This window comes from Rhinoderma darwinii, chromosome 1, assembly GCF_050947455.1.
Source record: "Rhinoderma darwinii isolate aRhiDar2 chromosome 1, aRhiDar2.hap1, whole genome shotgun sequence".
Lineage (NCBI taxonomy): Eukaryota > Metazoa > Chordata > Amphibia > Anura > Rhinodermatidae > Rhinoderma > Rhinoderma darwinii.
This window is the reverse complement of record NC_134687.1, coordinates 454,616,725-454,638,648: the sequence shown is the minus strand read 5'-3', so window position 1 is coordinate 454,638,648 and position 21,924 is coordinate 454,616,725. Positions and strand designations below refer to the sequence as shown.

General features: G+C 43.3%; 1 protein-coding gene across 1 annotated transcript in view; it reads left to right on the top strand.

Moving 5' to 3' along the window:
• Nucleotides 1–21,924, top strand: part of HIRA (histone cell cycle regulator) — an 82,966-nt gene that overhangs the window by 17,123 nt on the left and 43,919 nt on the right. The window contains exons 9-14 of the mRNA XM_075832383.1: nt 5,765–5,878; nt 8,901–8,971; nt 9,383–9,488; nt 9,966–10,181; nt 12,244–12,329; nt 12,438–12,626. Of these exons, the coding sequence (XP_075688498.1) occupies nt 5,765–5,878; nt 8,901–8,971; nt 9,383–9,488; nt 9,966–10,181; nt 12,244–12,329; nt 12,438–12,626 (782 nt within the window). The remainder of the gene's footprint in view (nt 1–5,764; nt 5,879–8,900; nt 8,972–9,382; nt 9,489–9,965; nt 10,182–12,243; nt 12,330–12,437; nt 12,627–21,924) is intronic.

Below are 21,924 nucleotides of genomic sequence, written 5' to 3'. Positions count from 1 at the left end.
GGATTGTCCACATTTTTTTTTTTATAAAATAGGAAATCATTCCTTCAGTAATTTTGAGGCAAATTTTGACCTGCTGGCAAAACACTTGCCACATTTTTCAGCCTTGGCCATTGAGCGCCGCGGGCAAAAAACGCTTTCTCTGCTTTCCATTGATGTCAATGAGAGGTCAGAGACGGAAACGCCTGAAGGACCTGACGCGTTTTTATTTATTTATTTTTCCCCGATAGCTTTTTTTTTTTTTTTAAGAGTGGGAGGCCATTTCAGAGGTTTTTTTTTTGGCGTGGTTTCCACGTCCGAAACGGCACCAAAAAACTCAGTGTGAACTCCAACCCTAAGGCCTCGAGCACACTTCAGTGATATTCTTGTGTACTGTCCGTTTTTTTTTAACGGATAGCACACTGACACATTAATTTCTATGGAGCCATGCACACATCCTGTCCGTTTTTGCGGATCAGTCTCGGCCATTCTTTTCATTAGTCCATTAAAGCTACGGACCGCACACAGAAGCCATTCGTGTGCGGTTTGTGTTTTGTGGATCCGGGATTTGCGACTGTAGAAAGGGCCACGGATGTGTTCTTGAGGCCCAAGGCCTCATGCACACGACTGTAGAATTTGTCCGTAATTATGGTCCGCAATTACGGACCAATTCACTCCTATTAACCACTGACTCCTTACCGTATATTTGCGGGATGGTGTCCGAGCTGTAGAAAGCCTCTGCAAAACATAGGACATGTCCCATATTTGTCTTTTTACAGACAATACTCCCATATTTTGTATGGGAGCATGAGCTGAAAATGCGGGTGGCTGTCGCCGGCCGTACCCATAATCGTGGACAGTGATTACGGGCATGGCTGTGTGCATGAGGCCTAAAGCAGCTGATCATCATTATTCCACCATTCGTCCTATTCACTTAACCCATGGATGTCCTCTGGCCCCAACACATGTATGCCATCTGACCCTGTTGCTAACTGAATTCTCAGGTTCACACTGTGTGTGGGTAGGAGGGGGTGCGGCCGCAGGGGTCACATGACTGACGTCCTATTCAGTTAGGCCCCATGCACACGACAGTATTTTTCATCCATCCGTAAATACGGATCCGTAGTGATTTATAGTAATCTGCCTATACGGCAGGGTGTCTGTAAATACGGTCCGTATTGCATCCGTATTTACGGATCCACAAAAGAACTGGGAGGAATCTAGGGTAATTCCCTGGCGGTGCATAGCAACGCTTCCGTAATTACGGGTGCACATCCGTAGCTGTCCGTAATTACGGAAGCACCCATAGACTTCTATGGAGTGTCCATGCCGTAATTACGGACAAAAAAAAGTACATGTTCTATCATTTCTACGGCACGGACGCCGAACCGTAAAAATACGGAAAGGTGTCTTTAACCCATAGAAATGAATGGGTCCGTAACTACGGATGAAAAATAGTCGTGTATATCATTCTGGTGTGACGGGCCTCATGTACTATAACAAGTTATGTGAGCAGAATTTCTAATACATGTGTATTCGAAAACGGTATGATTTCCTATTCGACACATAAAAACTGGACAACCCCTTTCAAATGTGAAATACCTTTTTTCTGCCTATAAACGTACACTTAGGCCAAGTTCAGACGTAGCGGATTTGCTACAAAGTATAAATCCACAGCACAGTGCAGTACATGCGGATGGGGTTTTCAATCTTCATGTAACGGAAAAAATCAGTGAAAAATTTAGCTCATGCTGTGGATTCTCAAATCCGCAGCATGTCAGTTATGTCATGGATTTTCACAGTGGATTACACCCCTATCTTTCACCTCCCATACATGTGCAGCATGTAACGGGGAGGGATGAACAAACCCTGGGGCACTTTTAAAAAATGTGCTCATTCCTCGCTCTTGCTGTAACACTGCCCATATCTGATTGGACAGTGTCACAGCCATGGTAACACGCCCCGTTGACTGTCCAGGGGGTTATTTAAATATTGGGCGCCAAATATAACCGCACCGATACCTAAATAACGGAGCGAGGTAGAAAAAAATTTAAAGTGCCCCAGGGTTTGTGCAGCCCTCCCCATTACATGCTGCACATGTATGGGAGGTGAAAGGTTCTCTTTAATGTATGGGTTGAAATATGCAGTTAGTCCACAACAAAATCCACATGATGCAGTGTTGTCATGGAGACCTCTTGTGTACGATAATTTATTTCTTACTTTGTGTTTAACCCCTTCCCGACATTTGACGTATCCATACGCCAAAGTCGATTAGGGGAAGTATGGAGCGGGCTCACGCAGTGAGTTCGCTCCATACGATGACGGTGTCGGCTGTATGTTACAGCCGACACTTCAGAGTAACTAGCGGCATCGCGCTCGAGCGCGATCCCGCTAGTTTAACTCGTTATATACTGCGGTCAATACTGACTGCAGCATTTAAATCGTCAAAGAGGGGGGCGACCCCTTCTAACAGCTCATCGCGCACCCCGCAACGCAATCGCGGGGGGGGGGGGGGGCGATGGTTGCTATGGCAGCCTGGGGGCTTAATGTATGCCCCCAGGTCCGCCATCTTTGTACACCTATTAAGCCTTGCCTCCGGCAGGGCTTAATAGATGACTGTCAGAATCACGATATACTGCAATACATTAGTATATAGTAAAGTTTTGTTTTTTTTTGGGTGTAAAAAATAAAATAAAAATTCAGTTAAAAAAACCCCCCTCTTCCCTAGAGCATAGTAAAAAAAAAAATAAACATAATTGGTATCGCCGTGTCCGCAAAAGTCTGAACTATCACAATATATAATTATTTAACCCGCACGGTGAATGCCGTAAAAAAAAATAAAAAAATTGTAAACGCCAGAATGTCTGTCTATTTTTTGGTCACCTAATCTCCCACAAAAAATGAAATAAAAAGTGATCAATCCGTCGCGTGTACACCAAAATGGTATTATTAAAAACTACAGCTTATCCAGCAAATAATAAGCCCTCTTACCACTTAATCGACGAAAAAATAAAAAAGTTGTGGCTCTCGGAATTTGGCGACGCAAAATAAATTTTCTTTTTTACACTTATGTTTTTACATGTTAAAGTAGTAAAATATAGAAAAAACTATATATATTTGGTATCGCCGTAATCGTATTGACCCACAGAATAAAGTTAACATGTTGTTTTAATTTCACAGTGAATGCCGTAAAAACGGCGCGCAAAAAACCATGGAGGAATCGCTGTTTTTTTCATTTTCTACCCCACAAATAATTTTTTTCCCGTTTCCTAGTACATTATACGGCAAAATAAATGGTGCTACGAAAAACTACAACTCGTCCCGCAAAAATCAAGCCCTCATAGTACTAGATCGATGGAAAAATAAAGACGTTATGGCTTCTGGAATGGGTGGAGGATAAAACGAAAATTAAAATCTGAAAGTTGTTTACGACGGGAAGGGGTTAATAGTGGCAATTACGTATGATGTACATAAATGGACATCAATGTAGTTGTTGACTTGCATCTGACAAGTCACAACAGGAAATGTTATCAGACTTCAAGTTGTGCAGAGCTCTAGGTGTAATATTTGAGGCGCAGCATTTGTTTGAAGTCGGGGATCAGGATGAAAAGTTTTACTTGTTCAGGCCCCATGCACACGAATGTAAAAACGCCCGTAATTACGGGACTATAGACTTCTATTGGCCACGGGTACCTTCACGTTTGGTTACGGGAAGGGGCCCGGGCCGTTGAAAAATATAGAACATGTCCTATTTCCGGCTGTAATAACGGCACGGGCAGGCCCATAGAGGTCTATGGGGCTCCCGTAATTACGGGAGCGTTGCTAGGCGACGTCAGGGGACTGTCCAGGATGCTGAAAGAGTTAAACGATCAGCAGTAACTTTCAGCACCCTGGACAGTGACTAATGATCACAATATAGATTAACGTGTAAAAAAAAAAAATTGACGTTAATACTTACCCAGAACTCCCTGCTTCTTCCTCCAGTCCGGCCTCCCGGGATGACGTTTCAGCCCGCGTGACCGCTGCAGCCAATCAGGCTGCAGCGGTCCCATGGACTGCCGCGTCATCGAGGGAGGTCGGGCTGGATGTCGAAAGTGGGACGCGTCACCAAGGCAACGGCCGGGTAAGTATGAATTTCTTTTACTACGGAAAGGGCTGCCCCTTCTCTTTATCCTGCACTGATAGAGAGAAGGGGCTACCGATTAGCGCAGTGCAATTTTGCAGCGAAAACGTGCCCGTAAATACAGGTGACACCGCACCCGTATTGACCAGGCACGGGTCCGTAAATACTGGTGCAATACGGGTCGAATACGTGTGACCAAGGACCCGTATTTACGGGAGGAAAAAAATATGTTCGTGTTCTTGAGGCATGAGTTTGTCTTTCTCTTTCTTGCATGTGACAGCGGAAGAAAATATTAGCCTATTCCTTTCCTCTTTCTCCCTTTACAGCCTTCCAGTGACTTCATAGGGATGATACAAGAACTGAGGCATCCGCTGAACCTAAAAGTCACTCGTAGACTTTAATGTAATCCGTTTAACGTATAAAAAGGCATTTAAAAGCCCAAGATGTATACGTTAAATGTATACTTTTGATGTATGCCATAAAGTGGCATAAATCACCCATTCGGCTACATGCAGACGTTGCGTATTTTGCTACGTAAAATACATACCAAAACCGCAGCAATACGCAGAAAGTTGACAGGTAAAAACTACACCTAATCAGTGCAGTTTTTACATTTTGATGTGTTTTTCGGCGCGTTTTCATGCTGTGGATTTTGGTGCTATCGTCCTCCGCACTAGGCAGATACAATTAGTGGAAACACAAGATAAATTTTACATGATGCGAATTCTAAAAAAACAATTTAAATCCGGTCAATTTCCGTCACGAATAATACTTCAGCGTGTACATGAGATTTCCTGGAATCTTTGACTATTCTGGTACTGTATGACGCTGCCGATTTGCCGCACGTAATACACATAGTTTGCCTTGAGCCATATGCTACCATTGATAACAAAAAACATATAGCAAGCGGGACACTTTTTTTTCTTTTTCAGGATGTAATTGCTTAGTCTACAATGCTTTTCCATCCTTTGTAAAAAAAAAAAATATATATACTGACTTATACCAGCCCGACAGAGGCCAAAAGGATATACATGACTCTTTGTGCAACTAAAAAGTATAAAATAAAAAAAATAATGCATAATGTTACGCTCTGCAAAATTAAGTGTAAAGAGCTGGGTAGCATATATACGATGTCCTAGGGGTCTAATTTCATGAAATATGTGGATATCGTGGTATAATTAAAGTGTACCTACACATTTTATTTATTTTTTGGGCTTTTTAATTGCTCCAATGTGTTTAAATAAATATATGAAGCAACTTTTTAAATACCGTAGTGTTTGTTAAAAAATATCCTACAGTTTTGTGTCTACAGCGCTTATGTAAATGTATGGGGCTCCATGGTTACAGGCAACAAAAATAACAGATATGTATTCTGATAATGCAGTCATTCTCCCTTCCAACTTGTTCCTTAACGCTAGACTATAAAGTACAGATGGATGAGTATAATTGCTGTATCAGACTATAGTTTCCGTTTGTAGTCTGTAACCATGGAGACACAATGCTGAAGTCAAAACTGTAAGATATGTTTGATCGAGACAATTTGCAGAGTCGCTTCATTTTTTAATTTTAGATGGATTCGAGTAGTAATAATAAAGTTGAACTGTTTAAATCTTGGAACTCCATCATTTGATTGCATTGAAATAATGTTGCATTTTTTTCAAACAGAAATTTAATCCAAAAATCTTTAAAAAGAAACAAAAGAATGGGAGCTCAAGTAAGGCCGGGTGTCCGTACTGCTGCTGTGCAGTGGGGAGCAAGGACCGCTCACTATCTGTGTGGGTGAGGCAATCTTTGGTTTATAAAAATACTAAGTGAACATCACTGTTACCAAAATAAAGTATCCAAATATATGCTTTAGTTAAAATAGGTAATCTGTTAACAAAGGCGAGCAAAATAAAAAGAACAAAGGAACTTTATTCTGTTTGATGTGGAGGGAAAAAAGTAACACACAGCGTTCAGCCAGGAGAGAGGATACACACAATGCTGCTTATCTCTTAACCGTGCTAGCCACTTGGCGCCCCTCCTATCAATGACGGCCATTTGGCACCACACACTGCTTCTCAATGGTGCCAGTTACACTGCCTCCTCCGTGCTAACTGTGCCAATCACAAGGGGTCCCGCTAAACTAACAGTAAGCAACTTATTTATCCTAGGAAGGATATCCTCAATTTCCCATTAAATGTAAAAACCACTTCCACACTACCACTCTACTCCTTCTAACAGAAAGTCGTCTTGAAGAGGTTGTACCAGAATAGACAGTAATCACCTATACTGTGAACCCCACCTATCCGTAAGAGGACTTTGAATGGAGTGGCGGTCAAGCAGGTTCGCTGCCGCCCCGTTCAAAGTCTATGGGACTGACTGAAACAGCCGAGTACAACTCTTTCCATAAATCCCATAGACGTTTGAATATGTGCATTTAATCTTCTCACTGTGGTGGGGGGGGGGGGTGTACCACCGAGGAGGAAGGGGAGTTTTGGGACCCCCATTTACGCATTTGGTGGGGTCCTAGCAGGAGACCACTAGCAATCAGACAGGATAGGTGATACTTGTCAATTCTGGTACAAGCCGTTCACTCCCACCACATGTTTTCTTTCTGGGTCCTTAACCCCCTAAAAGTCACATTGCGGCAGATTTACTAATCAAAATGCCCCAAAAATTATGGTTTAAATGAAGCCAGACTTGTGGCGCCTTTGTTGTGCGGCACATTTATAAAGTGTTTTAGACTCGGGGGACGAGGCTTATGTCATAAGGGAAAGTGGTAGAAGATGCGCCAAAATTGGTCTAAAGTAAGCAAACCAAGGGGTGGTATATAGTTAGACAGAGATGTCTAGAGATGCGCCAAATTTATCATCCAGCATGAGCCACTATAATTTTGTCGTATCTAGTCAGATTCTAAGCTGTCTAAATTGAAAGAAGCACTCCACTTTTTTTTTTATATATTTTTTTTTATTGCACCCTCTGTTTGTACATTGATGTTTCAATGGGGTGCTGTGTGCAAAAATACTTACCGGTCCCCGCATATTGTAGTTTTTCGGGTCCAGCGCCGCTCACGTGATCTTCCCTCTGACCTGTCTGGAGTCACGGTGCTTTTAAAGAGGCTCTGTCACCAGATTTTGCAACCCCTATCTGCTATTGCAGCAGATCGGCGCTGCAATGTAGATAAGAGTAACGTTTTTATTTTTTAAAAACGAGCATTTTTGGCCAAGTTATGACCATTTTTGTATTTATGCAAATGAGGCTTGCAAAAGTCCAAGTGGGCGTGTATTATGTGCGTACATCGGGGCGTGTTTACTACTTTACTGCAGACACACAGCGTGTTCTCGAGAGATCACGCTGTGACGTCACTCACTTCCTGCCCCAGGTCCTGCATCGTGTCGGACGAGCGAGGACACATCGGCACCAGAGGCTACAGTTGATTCTGCAGCAGCATCGGCGTTTGCAGGTAAGTCGATGTAGCTACTTACCTGCAAACGCTGATGCTGCTGCAGAATCAACTGTAGCCTCTGGTGCCGATGTGTCCTCGCTCGTCTGACACGATGCAGGACCTGTGAGTGACGACACAGCGTGATCTCTCGAGAACACGCTGTGTGTCTGCACTGCCAGAAGCTGGACGTTCTGAAGAGAAGTGGATGATACTTCTCGTCAGAACGCCCAGCTAGTAAAAGTCGTAAAAACTCCCCGATGTACGCACATAATACACGCCCACTTGGACTTTTACTTTTAAACACACCCACTTGGACTTTTGCAAGCCTCATTTGCATAAATACAAAAATGGTCATAACTTGGCCAAAAATGCTCGTTTTTAAAAAATAAAAACGTTACTGTAATCTACATTGCAGCGCCGATCTGCTGCAATAGCAGATAGGGGTTGCAAAATCTGGTGACAGAGCCTCTTTAAATAAACCGGAACTCAGGCACTTAATGCAGTCCTGTGGGAGCCAGAACGAGGCTCCATAGGAATGCACTGAGAGCCTTGCTTCCGGTTTTCTGAAAAGCAGAGATGCCAGACCAGATCAGAATGAAGATCACGTGAGCGGCGCTGGACCTGAAAAACTACAATATGCGGGAGCGGTAAGTATTTCTACTCACAGCACCCCCACTGAAACACCAATGTACAAATGGAGGATGCAATAAAAAAAATAGTGGAGTGCTTCTTTAAGAGCGTATTAGTAAATTTGCCCCATTGAATGTCACGTGTAAATCTAGTTGACCCATAATTTGAGGTTCTCTTTAGTGCATATTAATCCCTTAATGATGCAGCTGACTATGTCCTCAGGACCAGTAAAATTGCATGTAACATTAATTTTATTTTATGAGGAAAATTAATGAAATACACGCACACGCCGCAGAAGACAAGAATACATGGACAGTGGACTTACGTTGAAGGCAGGGAATAGATCATCTGGATCAGTAAGGAGTAGTCCTAAAATAAACTCCTCATTTGACAATATTAAAGAACTTTGCAGATAAGCATATTATCACCCTGCTGGTTCATTCTTCCGCAGCGCATGCACTGTTCAGTAGTCTGATACATCTCAAATAATACAATACATTATGATAACTTGGCCATGTATTCTTGTTATTGATCTGTCTGGTATGTTCTAAGAAAGATGTTTGTTTCCAGCCCACGCAGGTTTCAAGGTTCCTTTCAACATATCCTAATGCCTTCATCACACATGCAGTTTTTGGCTCTTGAGCCAAAAACTGCGTCAAACCTGCATGTGTGTGATCCTGGCCTAAGATTTTTTTTTCTCTTTGTTTTTTCTTTTGGATTGATTTATTTATCTCTTTATTTCAGCTCACCTGCCTTAAAAGACCTTTGGTGGTAATCCACGACCTATTCGACAAGTCTATAATGGACATCTCATGGTAACTGATGTATTCTAACCCACTTTATTGTTGTTTTCTGAAGACCTAGGCATAATATTTGGCAAAATCTGATTAGGTTCTGCATAACTTACATTTAATTAAAAAAATATATAACTATTCAGTCCACTCTTGAAAACGGTACTGAGCTATAAAAGCCCCTGAATTATTTTCATTAAGTGACTTCATGTTTGGTTACTATGATGATATTTTCTCAGAGCTTTTTATTACTGCTACCCATTGTTATATAATAAACTCTATAGTGAAATGTTTGACCTTCCATTTAATGCAGCCCCAAGGGTTCCTCTCACAGCTGAAATTCTGGAGAAGTAACCATCTTTTATCCAATCTGTACATTTCATCCCTTTTTATATTTCACAAGTGGCAAAATCCTGTTCTCTGGTTGGCTTACAGGACCCTAAATGGACTTGGCATATTGGTATGTTCTATGGATGGAACAGTTGCATACTTGGATTTCTCACAGGATGAGCTGGGTGACCCACTGAGCGAGGAGGAAAAGGTACTGAAAGATGACATGCTACTTGTTGACTAAAAAAGTGCTCCTTTGTGGTGTTCTGTTTACTTTTAGGCTGTGTTCACACGACCTATTTTCAGGCGTATACGAGGCGTTTTACGCCTGAAAACCTGGCTCCAATACGTCGGCAAACATCTGCCCATTCATTTCAATGGGTTTGCCGATGTACTGTGCCAACGACCTGTAATTTTACGCGTCGCTGTCAAAAGACGGCGTGTAAAATGACAGCCTCGTCTAAGAAGTGCAGGACACTTCTTGGGACCTAATTGGAGCCGTTTTTCATTGAATCCAATGAAGAACAGCTCCAAATTACGTCAGTTATTGACGCCTCGCAAAACGCGAGTACGAGCAATTACGTCTGAAATGCAGGAGCTGTTTTCTCCTGAAAACAGCTCCGTAATTTCAACCGTAATTGACGTTATCGTGTGCACGTACCCTTACTGTGCAAAAATCTAATTACAGAATCACATCCACCAAAGCACTTATGGGAAAAGTCTTGCCATCACCACTGGGTCCCAGCTGCCTAACACTATTATTGAAAACCCCGAAATGCTGAAGTTTCAACAGAGGCAGCCGTCACATCTGGATGGAGAACAGGCAACATCTGTACAGAAAGATATCCCACCACCAAAAGTGGCCAGCATGGTAAATGGTGAAAGCCTGGAGGACATCCGAAAGGTATGAAATTGATTAAGTTTGCGACTTGCAGACCACTGTTTTTGTACAGGCAGTTGATTCATTAACTATTGCTACATCTATTTGAAGCGCCACTGTTCATAAACCATTAAGCTGTACAGTGCCCCAACCCCCAGAGTTCAGGGCTGCTGACTGCACTTCTGCTTTCCTAAAAGATGTGTTCATGTAGCTGAGCTTTTTGTTATTTTATAGATGCCTTAAAGAGGCTCTGTCACCAGCTTATAACTGCCCTATCTTCTACCTAATCAAATAGGCGCTTTAATGTAGAATAGTGATGTTTTAAAAAAAAAAAAAAAAAAAAAAAGTTTCTTTTTGACAAAGTTATGAGCGTTTTAAGTGTTCTTCAAATTTGTTCTTCATGCCCAAGTGGGTGTTTACTACACCTACTTGGTCATCATGATGTGATGCGGCCGGCGCTGCACTAATGAGCGGCGGTGCCGGCCCTAGAATATGGCAGTGTTTTGCAGTGCGCCTGCCATGTTCTTTGACTTCAGGGCCGGCGGGGCCGCTCATTAGCGTAGCCGTGCACAGCTTATCGAAATACATGAATTAACGGTGTGGAGCCATTTGAGTGTGCACCGCATCTAAATATTGTCTATCTCTTGATGCATCGTGCAACCCTAGTATTGGCCTAACAGGGCTGCCACATGTTCATCTCTGCACACACCTTTTTATAAGGTGGATGTGATACATATGCCAGTCCTGGAGGCAGCTACTTTGGCTTTCCTTCTCGCTTGACGTTTGTATGTCCAAATTCAATGGGACTTTAGTACTTGTAGTTTAACTGGTTCTCGACCACTGGCTGTATTTTTACGGCCAGCGGTCAGGGTCCTTAAAACCCGTGCCATAGACTTTTTACGGCTCTGGTTTTAACTTGCTGCCCGAGCGATCGGGCAGCTGAATGTCGGGTCTCCAGCTGTTCGTGAGTGCCGGGGACCCTGAGGAGAGGATAGAAGCAGCTGCTTCTGTCTTCTCCGATATCTTTTTACACAGCACTCAATGAACGCGGTGTATAGGAATAGAGACAGCAGCAGCGGCGCTGTCTCTATTCCTCCCGGTGATCATGTGACTGGTCACATGATCGCCGGGTGCCGTTACTGACAGACTGCTGCTGGGTCTTACTAGACCCAGCACAGCCCTATTAGTGACAATCGTCCCTATGAGAGGGCTGATTTCCCCTGTAACTGGGGCTGCTGTGCATGGTGTAAAAGAGAGAAAAAATATATATAAAGTTCCCCAAAGGTCTTTTTTGACCTTTTGATGGACAGACCATAGTAATAAAAAAAATAGTAAAGTGCAAAAAAAAAATTAAATAATAAATAGACATAAAATACCCACCCCAAAAAAAAACGTCCCCCCCCCCCCCGCCAATCATTGTTGTAACGCTAGCGCTGACCCAATTACCCTAATATAGACATGTAATATATTAAAATTTACGGTAGACAATGACGATCACAAATAAAAGGTCTATTTTAGTGTAAAACTATGTTCTTACCAAAAAAAAATAGCTGAAACGTAAAAAAGCTTATTTTTTTACCATTTTCAAACTGTATGAATAAAAATTCTAAAATAGCAAAAAAGGTGTGTATAAAAACTATAAAAAAAGAAACCTGCATTGTCTACGGAAAAAACGTCGCAAAAATCACATAGTTAGCCCAACAAATAAAAAAGTTATAGCCATTTAACTAACACGTGCTAAAAATGGCTAAACGGTGTCTGGTCCTGAAGGTGCAAAATAGCCCGGTCCTGAACTGGTTAATAATTTTCTTCAGTGGGAGTTTCTTGACTTGGGGTACCTCCACTTGTGTTCTCCTGCCTCACCTTACATTGGGCATGTAGTGTATCATACTCGGGTCCTATTAATTGAAATTGGAGTCATTCACAATACTCTGCATCGTACATTTGCAGTTGCTACATCAATTGTACCACCCAGCGTGCAGGAGCGTCTCTCCATGACTGATATCTGGTCCGGAGATCACAAGTTGAGGTGCACTTTAAATAAATGAGATACAGGTTATATTTTAATAGAAATCCTTTTCAATAGAATCTTTTAAAGAAACAAGTGGAAACCAGAACAGCAGATGGCCGCCGTAGGATCACCCCATTGTGCATTGCCCAGCTGGACACTGGGTTCGTATGAAATATTGCACTTTTTGTGATTGATTAAATTAAAGCATTCTATTTTAAACACCCTACCATGTTATATAGCTTTCTAATTTTGGCTATTTACATTTACAGGGACTTTTCTACAGCATTTTTCAATAGTATTCCTATATCTGGGTCGGTCGCCGGGTCCATGCTGTCATCTCAGAGCAACCAGCAGCTCTTATCTCTGGATTCAAACACCAACAGCTCTTTGGGGGCTAAATCCACTATAGAACCAACAGGGAATGCAAAACCATCAGAAGAACCTGCCAACAAAGACAGGTATCATAAAATAAAGCGAACTGTTTACTTTATATGGATCAACACATGGTTTTACCATCTCTCTAAGTCGCATATAACTCTTCATTATAAAATATTTGATTCAATTTATCCTTTTTATCCAGAATTTAAAGGAAAACATTCCGTTTGCAAATGGTTATGTGCTCCTTAGCAATGGAGTCAACATGTAACTTTCATTTAAAAAATAAATAAATAATAATCTGACCAATTTAAACTGACCTCTCCGTGTAAGAAAAGTTTTGAACATAATACACACAACACCTACATGCTCCGTAAGGGTTGTAGTACTATTTACAGCTCTCCTGTCTTAACCAGTACACTATCGTTAGTGTCATATTTCACTCATTGTTAACCCCTTGCGTACCTTCGCTGCAATAGTACGTCGCTGGCCGGTTATTGCAGCGTACCTTCGCCGTACTATTGCGGAGAAGGAATAAACTGTCACTATGTGAAATCACATAGTGATATAACAGCGGCGGCAGCTGTCATTGACAGCTAACCGTCCCTGCTACCGGCCTGGGGACCAATTGGCAGTCACCAATGCCGGCGATTGCTGTGATTGGTCAGTCTCTGAAGACTGACCAATCACAGCCGTCTGTGACGTGGTCTGCAGGAGAAAGCTCCTGTCACTTTCTCTGATCTCCTCATTTCTGTGAGATCAGTGAGGAGATCAGAGAAGGTGTAAAAAAAAAACAACACTTTTTTTATTAACCCCTTCCCGAAAATGGGCGTATAGTAACGCCCTGAGGATGAAGCGGGCACAGGAGCTGTGCTCGCTCCATCTTCGTTGGATGTCGGCTGTAATATACAGCCGACATCTCACTGCAACTACAGCGATCACTGTCCGCTGTAGTTTAACCCCTTAAATACCGCTGTCAATAGCGACAGCGGCATTTAAGTGATTGATACAGAGGGAGGGGGCTCCCTCTGCACCCCATTGCCCCCCCCCCCCCTGTGAAAAATCGCAGGGTGCTGATGGTTGCAATAGCAACCAGGAAGCCTAGCAACGGCTTCCTGGTTGCCAGGTACGGGAGCCTATTAGGTCCTGCCCAAGGCAGGACGTAATAGGCTCAACTGTCAGTTGTAAAGTGACAGTGACAATACACTGCACTACACAAGTACATACAGAAGTAGTGCAGTGTATTGTACAGGGGATCAGAAGATCAGATCTTCCAGTCTCCTAGTATGTGTAAAATAAAAAGTGAAAAAAAGTTAAAAAAAAGTTTTAGATAAATAAATAAAAGTTTTACGTAATAAAAACAATAATTGCCTTGGTTCCCTGATCAAGCACTTTATAATTAGAAAAAAAGACAAAAACTAGACATAATAGGTATCGCCGCGTTCGTATCGGCCTGACCTAAAAAAATATCATATTATATATCCCACACGGTGAACACTAAAAAAATACCATAAAAAACAATGGCAGAATTTCCTTTTTTGGTCACATTGTTTCCAAAAAAATGGAATAAAAAGTGATCAAAAAGTCGCGCGTAGCCAAACATGTTACCAATAAAAACTACAGTGTGTCACGCAAAAAACAAGCCCTCACAAAGCTCCATCGACAAAAAAATAAAAAAATTATGGCTCTCAGGACATGGTGACACTAAAACATTTTATTTAGAAAAAGGTGTTTTTATTGTGTAAAAGTAGTAAAACATATAAAAACCGATATAAATTTGGTATTGCCATAATCGTATCAAACAGCAGAATAAAGTAAACATGTTGTTCATACTGCACAGAGAACGCCGGTAAAAAATTATAAAAAAAATAGTGAGAGAATTTCTGTTTTTTGGTCTCCTCACCTCAGAAAAAATGGAATAAAAACTGATCAAATTATCGCATGTACCCCAAAATGATACTAATAAAAACGACAGCTCGTCCCATGAAAATCAAGCACTCACACAGCTCGTCAACGGAAAAAGAAAAAGTTATGACTCTTGGAACGCAATAATGCAAAACGACGGCAGTTCTTCACCTAAAACACCACATCATCATTTGCAGCCCCCACTGGTAGACCCTGTAAATGCAGCGGAAACTATGACTTTTTGGGGTCTGTGCTACATATGGGGCTAATGAAGAAGTCAAAGATTAGGCAATGCTGTCAGGGGTATGGGGGAAGCTACAAAACGCAGGGCTGTTTTTGATTCACTGAAGAGACAGTCTGCTGGGGTGGTGGGATTGCAGGAGACTCACCTGACCAAAGACACGGCCCACCAGACGCATAGAGTCTGGATCAGACACAGTTTCCACTCCTTTCATTCCACATACTCAAGAGGGGTTAGTCTCCTGATACATCGAAATCTGCCGTTTAGTTGCTTGGACTCATTCAGTGATCGGGAAGGTAGATATGTAGGGGTACATTGTAAACGTTTTAACTGGGAATGTATTATAGTGATACTGTATGTGCCTCCCCCATACTCTGTGGTTCCTATACGGGAAGTGTTGGAGAAATTGGCTGGCTGGCCGGTGGTCCCCACTATACTAATGGGAGACTTTAACCATATAATGGATAAGGCGCATGATAAGTTCCTGGGGAATGGGGGGGGGGAATGGAAGCCGGGTTGACTTCATTTGGGAAATATATGACGGAGGTGGGGTTTACGGATGTGTGGCGAGCTAAATGGCCATCTACTGTGCAATATTCCGGTGTCTCTTCTACATATGGATCACTGTCCAGATTGTATTTGATATTCAGTAATAGTCTGGGAGTTATGTGTGTTGAAGAGGTGGAATACTTGCCGCGCTCGCTGTCTGATCACTCTCCGATGCTAATGAAAGTCAAAACCAGTCCACAGGAGGGAGGACTTAGAATGCGTTGGCGGCTAAATCCGTTCTGGATTCAACTGGTAGGGGGGGGAAAAATAGCCTTGAGCTTGCAAGAATATTTTGAATTTAATTCCGGCACGGTACCTGTAGATGTTTTATGGGATGCGATGAAGGCGTATATTAGAGGGGTATATATACGAGAGATTACGGCCATTAAGAACAGGACGAAACAAATGGGTGTGGAATTGTCGAATAGGGTAACGCTAACGGAGGAGAGTCATGTTACACATTGCACGGCAGATACGCTTGCTCAGTGGAATATAGCCCAGAAACTATTGAGGGAGCATGTGATGGAACAGGCGGCCAATAAAAGACTTTTTATGCAACAGAAATATTATGAGGAGGGGGAAATGACAGGTAGACTGTTGGCCACTATAGCTAGGCCTGCACAAGATAGTACGTTTGTTCATTGCTTACAGGATAGGGACGGGGTGGTGGCCAAAGACACAGGAAGTGTGCTGAAGGTGTTGAAATCTTACTATACTGAACTATATAGCTCTAAAGTTGACTACACGGGAGAGTTATTAACAGACTATCTAGAGGGTATGACATGGGTCACACTGACGACAGAGGATAGGGAGGGGCTGGAGGCACCACTAACTCTGGAAGAAATGCAACAAGCGGTGAGTTCAATCGCAAATGAAAAGGCACCAGGGCTAGATGGCATACCAGTGGAGCTGTATAAAACCTGCGGTGATGTACTTTTACCTGAGTTATTGGCAGTGTTCCAGGATGGTTTTGAGAGGGGGTGTCTGCCCCGGTCAATGTCTGAGGCTGCCATAGTAGTTATTCCTAAGGAGGGGAAAGACAAGACTATGCCTGAATCTTATCGGCCAATCTCCCTGTTGACATCAGATGTTAAAATCCTCGCAAAAATTCTTGCCAATAGGCTGACGAAAGTAGTGACCACCATTGTTGGCCCAGACCAGTCGGGGTTTATGCCATCAAAATCTACGGCAGTTAATCTGAGGAGGTTGTTCCTGAATATTCAGGCAGATACTGAAGATGCCCGGTCTAGAGCAGTGTTATCCCTAGATGCTGCTAAAGCTTTTGATAGTGTGGAGTGGGGATATATGTGGGCGGTGATGGAACACATGGGGTTTGGGAACAACTTTACCACCTGGGTACGACTATTGTATAAACAGCCAGTGGCAAGAATTTGAGCTAATGGGAGGATGTCTGAGATCTTTGCTTTGGAAAGGGGGACGCGTCAGGGATGCCCGTTATCCCCGTTGTTATTTGCTCTGGCAATTGAGCCCTTGGCGAATGTTGTGAGACAGCATCCGGATATTGAAGGATTTCGGTATGGGGACTTAGAGGAACGTATAGCCCTATATGTGGATGATGTTTTGTTATTTTTGAGGGGAATAGATCGGTCGTTGCCGGCAGTTATGAATGTGCTGGAAAGCTTTGGTAAATTCTCTGGGTTAAGAATCAACTGGAATAAGTCAGTGCTATTGCCGCTTACCCCTCTGAGTCTGCCAGTGGTGGTGAGAGGGGTGAATATACCCTGTGTGAAGGAATTTAAATACCTAGGGATTACAGTCTCGCCAAGGGTGCAGGACTTTGTTGCCCTAAACGTGAAACCCTTATTGGAGAAAATCCGAGATAGATCCAAAATTTGGCTGAGGTTACTGCTCTCAGCAATGCGATGGGCGAATTTAATAAAAATGATTTTAATGCCTCAGATCCTTTACGTGGTGCATAATGCTCCAGTGTGGTTGCCTAAGTATTGGTTCAGGAGGATTCATAACCTGTTTAGGGACTTGGTGTGGAAAAGGGGGATCCCTCGAATTAAAATGGAAAAATTGCAGTTACCAAAGGAGCAGGGTGGGTTAGCTATCCCAAATGCGTGGATATATTACTTGGCGGCGCAGTTGCAACACTTTGCAGGTTGGAAAGATAGAGAAGATTGGGATTCCAGGGGGAAGCTGCTATTCTACTTGGGGCAGCACATGAGTATGCTAGAGGCCTTGGAATCCCACAAATTGAAGAGGGAGGCGCGAGGAAAACCTACCTTGTTATTGCTTCATAAGGTTTGGTGGGAGTGTAAGGCCATACTGGGGGTTACGGGGTGTTCCAACTACATGCCCATCTGGAACAACCCATACCTTGGGGAGTTTAACACACTGGAGGGATTCCAGGAGTGGGAGCAAAATGGAGTTCGAGTGGTGAGTCAGTTATATGACGAGGGAATTTTTAAACTTTTTTCGCAGCTTCAGGAAGAGTTTGACCTCCCTCATAGGTTATTCTATCAATACCTTCAACTGCGACATGTGGCACAGGCACGGGTGCTAGATATGGGTGGTTCCAGTATGGGAGTGGTGGAGCAGGTACTGGGGGCACAAGACACAAAAGGGCTTATATCTTTGCTATATGGCACGCTGCTTCTCAAATTTCTAGGGGATCCGATGGCAGAAGTTAAAAGAAAATGGGAAAGAGATGTGGGAACATTGACAGAGGACGAGTGGGGGGAAATATTGGAATCGCCAAAAATCCTCTCCCTTAGTGTAGCGCATAGGAGATCGCAACTCTTTCTTCTGCACAGAGTATATGGAACACCTAAGGTGCTCTGGCAAATGCGGCTTAGATCTACGATGGAATGTCAAAGATGTTCATTGGATGGGGCGGATTTGAAACATATGTTCTGGAGTTGCCCGAGGCTGCACGGATATTGGGGAGAGGTTAAAGAAATGGTGTCTCGGGTATATGGCAGGGAATTCCCGCTGGATCCTAAGATATATCTGTTGGGCTGCATGGGAGGGGTGGAAGAAGATAGGGCTGAACTGTTATCCATTAAAAAAGTACTATATCACGCAAGAAAACTGATTGCCAAATACTGGTTACAGGGGGATCCCCCGGAGGTGTCTGAACTAGTGAGTTATGTTACTTGTACGGTGACTTTGGAACGAAGAATTTACATGAAACGTGGAGCGATTCATAAATATGATAAGCAATGGGGTAAATGGACACAATACTATGGATTGGGAGGTCAGTAAAAGTGGAGTGAGATATACCAAGTGACAGAGACATGGACGCGCAGATTAGGCAATGCTGGAGTGCGGATATTTTGTACAATACCACGGACACCCTATAGAAGTGTGACTCCTGCACCCAATAATCCGGCCTGTGCATAAAGGATTGGTTTAAAGCGTACGTCACTATCCATGGATCATCTTATTTATTTTCCCCATTATTACATCATCCTATTATGACCTGTTGCACTCCGCCCAGCTTACATATACCCTGATGTACTCCACATAGCTTACATATACCCTGATGTACTCCACACAGATTACATATACCCTGATGTACTCCGCCCAGCTTACATATACCCTGATGTACTCCGCCCAGCTTACATATACCCTGATGTACTCCGCCCAGCTTACATATATCCTGATGTACTCCACCCACATTACATATACCCTGATGAACTCCGCCCAGCTTACATATACCCTGATGTACTCCGCCCAGCTTACATATACCCTGATGTACTCCGCCCAGCTTACATATACCCTGATGTACTCCGCCCAGCTTACATATACCCTGATGTACTCCGCACAGCTTACATATACCCTGATGTACTCCGCCCAGCTTACATATACCCTGATGTACTCCGCCCAGCTTACATATACCCTGATGTACTCCGCCCAGCTTACATATACCCTGATGTACTCCGCCCAGCTTACATATACCCTGATGTACTCCGCCCAGCTTACATATACCCTGATGTACTCCGCCCAGCTTACATATACCCTGATGTACTCCGCCCAGCTTACATATACCCTGATGTACTCCGCCCAGCTTACATATACCCTGATGTACTCCGCCCAGCTTACATATACCCTGATGTACTCCGCCCAGCTTACATATACCCTGATGTACTCCGCCCAGCTTACATATGCCCCCACATTATAAACTGAAACACCAGAAAAAAAACACTAAACAAAACTACTACCAAGCAAAATATGCGCTCCAAAAGCCAAATGGCGCTCTTTCTGGGCCTGGCAGTGTGCCCAAACAGCAGTTTATGACCACATATGGGGTATTGCCATACTCTGAAGAACCGCTTAACAATTCATGGGGCGTATGTCTCCAGTGGTACAAGCTGGGCACAACACATTGGGCACTGAAATAGCATATCTGTGGAAAATGTCAATTTTCAATCTGCAACATCCACTGTGCACTAATTTCTGCAAATCCTTTGGGGGTCAAAATGCTCTACACTTCTAGATGAATTCCTTGAGGGGGTGTAGTTTCCTAAATGGGGTCACTTCTCGGGAGTTTTCACTGTACTGGTACCTCAGCGCAATGCAACATGACGTCAAAAACAAATTTTGTAAAATCTCCACTCCAAAAACGAAATTGCACTTTTTCCGTTTAGACCCTTGCCGTGTGTCCAAATGGCCGTTTACAACCACATATGGGGTATTTCCGTACTCAGGAGAAATTGTGTAACACATTTTGGGGTGTCTTTTCTCCTGTATTCCATGTGGAAATGAAAAATTCTGAGCTAAATCGACAGGTTATTGGAAAAAAAAAAAATTTTCATTTTCACGGACCAATTCTTTTTTTTTTTTTTTTTTTTAAATATCCTTTTTATTATCAGTTTTCACATTTTTTTACAAACATTTCACGTAAAAGTTACATCATGAGTGCGCAGCACTCTACTGTCATGGAATTAACTTTGAATTAAATTCAACATAACACATAAACATATGAACATGGCATAATTGTCTATCTTCAGATGGACCGAAAGCATGACTTCCCCCAACCCCGACACGACCTAGGTCATCAATAAATTTCTACTCATCCTTTTTCCCCCAGCTGATTCAGAGTTGCAACCCCCCTAAAGTGCCTGCCAAGAGCTGTGTACAATACCACTTTGTGTACTGGAAGGGCCTAACAATTTCGGCTGCTGTACATTGCGATTCTATGAATGTTTGCCACTTATCAAATAGCTTCTTGGTTCCCGTTTCCTTCCGCCTTTCCACCTCCACCCTCTCAAGAACCAATAACTGTTTCAGCCGCGACACAATCCTTTCTAATTCCGGCATGTCTGCCTCTAGCCATTTACTCAGGAGGCATCTCAAGGCTACCAGTAGAATCGTGTGCACCAGCACGGGAGGTGATCTCACTCCTCGAGCACCCTCTTCCTCCGGCGGCCGCGCCTGATGGAATAGTATTCGTTTTCCAATGGTCCTCAATATATTTCTGTACCATCCCCCAAAATCGTTTCGTATGTACACACCCCCACACTCCATGCCACAAATTCGTCAGTGGTGTATTGCACTTGGGACAACTTGTAATGCGGTCAGGGAAAGATTGTGAAGGCAGAATATTAAAGCCATATATAGCTGCATGCATCAACTTAACCCCTTCCCGACATTTGACGTACATGTACGTCATGGAAAGCATTGACTTCCCGCAAAATGCCGTACATGTACGTCAAATGTTTGGCACCGGCTCAGAAACTGAGTCGGTGCCATCATCACCGGATCTCAGCTGTATCTTACAGCTGACATCCGACTGTAACGGCGGGGACCGAAATTAGCTTCGATCCCCGCCATTAACCCCTTAAGTGCAGCGCTCAAACGCGATCGCTGCACTTAAGGTGTTTGCAGCTCATCGGAGCCCCAGCAATGAAATTGCCGGGGTTCCGGTGGCTGCAATGGCAACCGGAGGCCTAATACTGGCCTCCCGGTCTGCCTAGCACCGAAGCCGGTCAAGATCCGCCCGGCGGCGGAGCCTGATCGGCTTCCGTAGCTGCCGGCAAGATGGCGCCGGTTCAGGAGCTGATCCGGCGTCATCAGCGGTGGATGTCAGCTGTACTGTACAGCTGACATCCACCTGTAACGGCAGGAACCGGAGCTAGCTCCGATCCCTGCCATTAACCCCTTCGATGCAGCAATCGAAAGCGATTGCTGCATCGTAGCGGTTACTAGCAGATCGCCAGCCCTGACAGGCAATCGGGACTGGCGACTGCTGTTATGGCAACAGGAGACACAATGGTCTCCTGCTCTGCCATTACGGAAGCCTATTAGGCCCCGCCGGGAGGCGAAGCCTAATCGGCTTGCTGTCAGTGAATGACTGACAGATCTAATACATTGCACTACATAGGTAGTGCAATGTATTAGAAAAAAAAAAATCTGACCGTTGGACCTTCAAGTCCCCTAGTGGGACTTGAAGAAAAGTGTAAAAAAAGTATAAAAAAGTGTAAAAAAAAAGTGCAAAAAATAAAAGTTTGAAAACAATAAAAGTTTCAAGTAATCAAATAAAACACAATCCCCCTTTTACTCTTATCAAGTCCTTTATTATTGAAAAATAATAATAAACCATATGTATTTGGTATCGCCACGACCGTAACAACCTGAGGTATCAAAATATTGTATTATTTATTGCACGCGGTGAACAGCGTAAAAAAAAACGTAAAAAACATTACCAGAGTTTCTGT